The 3,337-nt window shown below is 38.2% G+C and overlaps 1 protein-coding gene across 1 annotated transcript; it reads left to right on the forward strand.

Annotated features, from left to right (window-relative positions):
- Positions 1–232: 232 nt before the first annotated feature.
- LOC308349996 (olfactory receptor 2D3-like) lies at positions 233–1,165 on the forward strand (the record flags this gene model as incomplete). Its single annotated transcript, XM_080814997.1, has 1 exon — positions 233–1,165. One exon carries the CDS (start codon positions 233–235, stop codon positions 1,163–1,165), a length of 933 nt encoding a protein of 310 aa, XP_080671123.1.
- Between the last annotated feature and the right edge of the window lie 2,172 nt (positions 1,166–3,337).

Raw genomic sequence — 3,337 nt, forward strand, 5'->3', positions numbered from 1 at the left:
TCTGGTGCTACTAAAAGATTCAAAGGGACAGCAAATCAAAAATGACTTTCATCTGTCAAAACTATTGAGTAAAAAGATAATTCTCTCTTCTGACAGGAAATCTGTTAGGAGATGGAAATCAATAGTCCAGTTCTGATTCTGATTAATACCTAAGTTACTCAGATATATTTTTTATAACTTAACAATATGTGTTTCTTTTCTTGGTGCTGACATATAAACAGTAATAAATATCATGGGAGAAGAAAACCAAACCTATGTGACTGAATTTGTCTTCCTGGGCCTCTCACAAGATCCACAGACACAAGTCCTACTCTTTTTCCTTTTTCTGATCATCTACCTACTGACAGTACTGGGAAATCTGCTTATCATATTGCTCATTCACATAGACTCTAGACTCCACACACCCATGTACTTTTTCCTTAGAAACTTGTCCTTTGCTGATCTCTGTTTTTCTACCACCACAGTGCCCCAGGTGCTGGTCCACTTTCTGGTAAAGAGGAAAACCATTTCTTTCACTGGATGCTCAACACAGATATTTGTTTTACTTCTGGTTGGGTGTACAGAGTGTGCACTGCTGGCGGTGATGTCCTATGACCGGTATGTGGCTGTCTGCAAGCCCCTGCACTACTCCATCATCATGACACATTGGTTATGTGTCCAGCTGGCCACAGGGTCCTGGGTCAGCGGAGCGTTTGTGTCTTTGGTGGACACTACATTCACACTGCGTCTGCCCTACACAGGGAACAATATTATCAACCATTTTTTTTGCGAACCTCCTGCCCTCCTGAAGCTGGCTTCAACAAATACCTACAGCACAGAAATGGCCATCTTTGCAATGGGCGTGGTCATCCTCTTAGCTCCTGTCTGCCTGATCCTTGTCTCCTACTGGAATATTATCTCCACAGTGATCCAGATGCATTCTGGGGAGGGGAGGTTCAAGGCTTTCTCTACCTGTGGCTCCCATCTCATTGTTGTTGTACTCTTCTATGGCTCAGCAATATTTGCCTACATGAGGCCAAACTCCAAGATAATGAATGAAAGGGATAAAATGATCTCTGTGTTCTACTCAGCAGTGACACCCATGCTGAATCCAATCATTTATAGTCTGAGAAACAAGGATGTCAAAGGGGCTCTCAGAAGAGTGACTGCAAAATCATCTTTTTGAAGGTGGGAATCTTTAATCATGACAATTTTAGGCATGTTGAGAGGAGGGAGTTTCTTGTAAAACTTCCCATTTTCATCCCATTCCTCCACTTCTTTTCCTTCTCCTGTTTTCTTATGTCTCTTCTAAAATAAATTTAGTAAAGGGCCTAGTCAATGTAAGATACCTTAATAGACACAGACAAGGAGTATAGAAGGGGAGGACAGTGGTGAAATAGGTTAGGGGATTAAGGAGTGCATTTGTGATAAGCACCGGGTGTTTGATAAACATATTCATCAAATATATTTTGAACAGGAGCATTTCTGGAAGCTGTGGTTGTAGACATGAAAAGTAAGGTCTTTATGATGTTTAGTTCTAACATGGCCTTAAATTCTAAATTTAATAATTTCTGAGATGTAAAAGAAAGTACATTTAAGGAATAACAAATAGTAGAATTTTTCTAAGAGTATGTGCAATATTAAGAAAATAGTGAGCTACAAATCCAAAGAGTGAGAAATGCTTTGAATTCAATACTGAAGAATTTGCCCCATATGTAATCCTTAGAATGATGAGGATTGGGGAATTTATGGGACGGCAATGAAAAATGAGGAAAAGTTAAGAAATGGAGGGCAGGAACACCTGTTTTATGCCTTAGTAGGGCATTTATAATATAGACCACTGTTTTGTATTATGATTTGAAGCCATCCCTGGGTTGATAGTTGAAAATATTTCTCAGTATAGGATTGGGTAGGTTAGTCAATCTCAGGAATCTCCATCTGTAACAAGCCCCATGTGATTCTTCAGCACAATAAAATTGTATGCTGCTTTTTAGGCAATGGAATGGCTTTTATTTAAAAGAATTGCGTGATTATTTTGCTTAATGTCTGATTCCACCATTACCATGTAAATTCCATGGCAATAAAGACTGTGACTGATTTGTTGATCCTGTGTTATACTTGTAGAAAAATGCCCAGTCATTGCTATTACTCAAGAAATATAATTTTAAATGAATTAATAAAGTTGGAGTTTAGATAGAGAGAGAGATATGGGCTGGAGAAATAGATTTAGAAATTTACTTCATATAAATGCAAGTTTTGACACACCCAAGGGTTTTAGCAATACTTACATCTTGCAAAAATATCCCAAGATAATTCTGAAGTGCAGTCCTGGAGGAGACATGGTGTCAGAGACAGCAGGAAAGAATCCAAGATGGAATCTTGGAGTTATCAATGTTTCAAGGTGGATGAAGAGTAGCAAATCAGGTCCAGAGGATCAAGAATCAGAGAAATAGAAAGAGAAGCTAAATAAATGTGTTGTCAGAGGGGGCAAGAGGAGAGGCCTTCCAGGAAAGATTTCTCAAATGTCTCAGACTTGTATATTTTGATAAAAAGTTATTGAATTGGCATATAGTTACAGACTTTTAAAAAGCATACAGAATAATTCCTGAAGAGGTGATTTTTGAGTTGAAAACTGAAGGATGAAAGAGTTAATCAGGTAAATCTGTGGTAGGATGTAAAAGGTAAGAAGGTAGCGAATAAGAATAAGGGAGAGGAGCACATAGATTTCCGTTTTTATAAGAGAGCCTTTCTTCATCCCTAAAGTAATAAAAATAGGTCTCCTTTGTTATGCTCTAGTTCTAGTTCTCCTTTATGTAAGGTGACACTAGTTACTCTGACATAAGGATCAGCAAACTTTTTCTATAAAGGGTCAGATAATAAGTACTTTAGGTTTTATAGCCCATACTGTTCCTATCATAACTACTCAACTCTACCATTGTAGCAGGAAAACAGTCATGGCTAATACAAAAAATGAATGTGTTACAATAAAACTCTATTTGTAAAACCAGGCTGTTTGGATACTGCCCCACAGACATGTTTGCTGAACCCTGCTTTAACAGATAAATACCAAATTTCAGTGGCTTAATGGGTAGAAGTTTACTTCTCACTTACATAATTTTTTTAATTTAAATACAATTAGTTTCCGATGTAGTTTTCAACAATTCATCAGTTGCATAACACTCAGTGCTTATCACATCATGTGCCCTCCTTAATGCCCATCACCCAGTTACCCCATCCCCCTACCCATCTCCCCTCCAGCAACTCTCAATTTGTTTCTCAGGGTCAAGAGTCTCTCATGGTTTGTCTCCCTCTCTTATTTCTTCCATTCAGTTTTCCCTCCCTTCCCCTATGATCCTCT

The sequence above is a fragment of the Martes martes genome (assembly GCF_963455335.1).
Source record: "Martes martes genome assembly, chromosome: 10".
Classification (NCBI taxonomy): Eukaryota; Metazoa; Chordata; class Mammalia; order Carnivora; family Mustelidae; genus Martes; species Martes martes.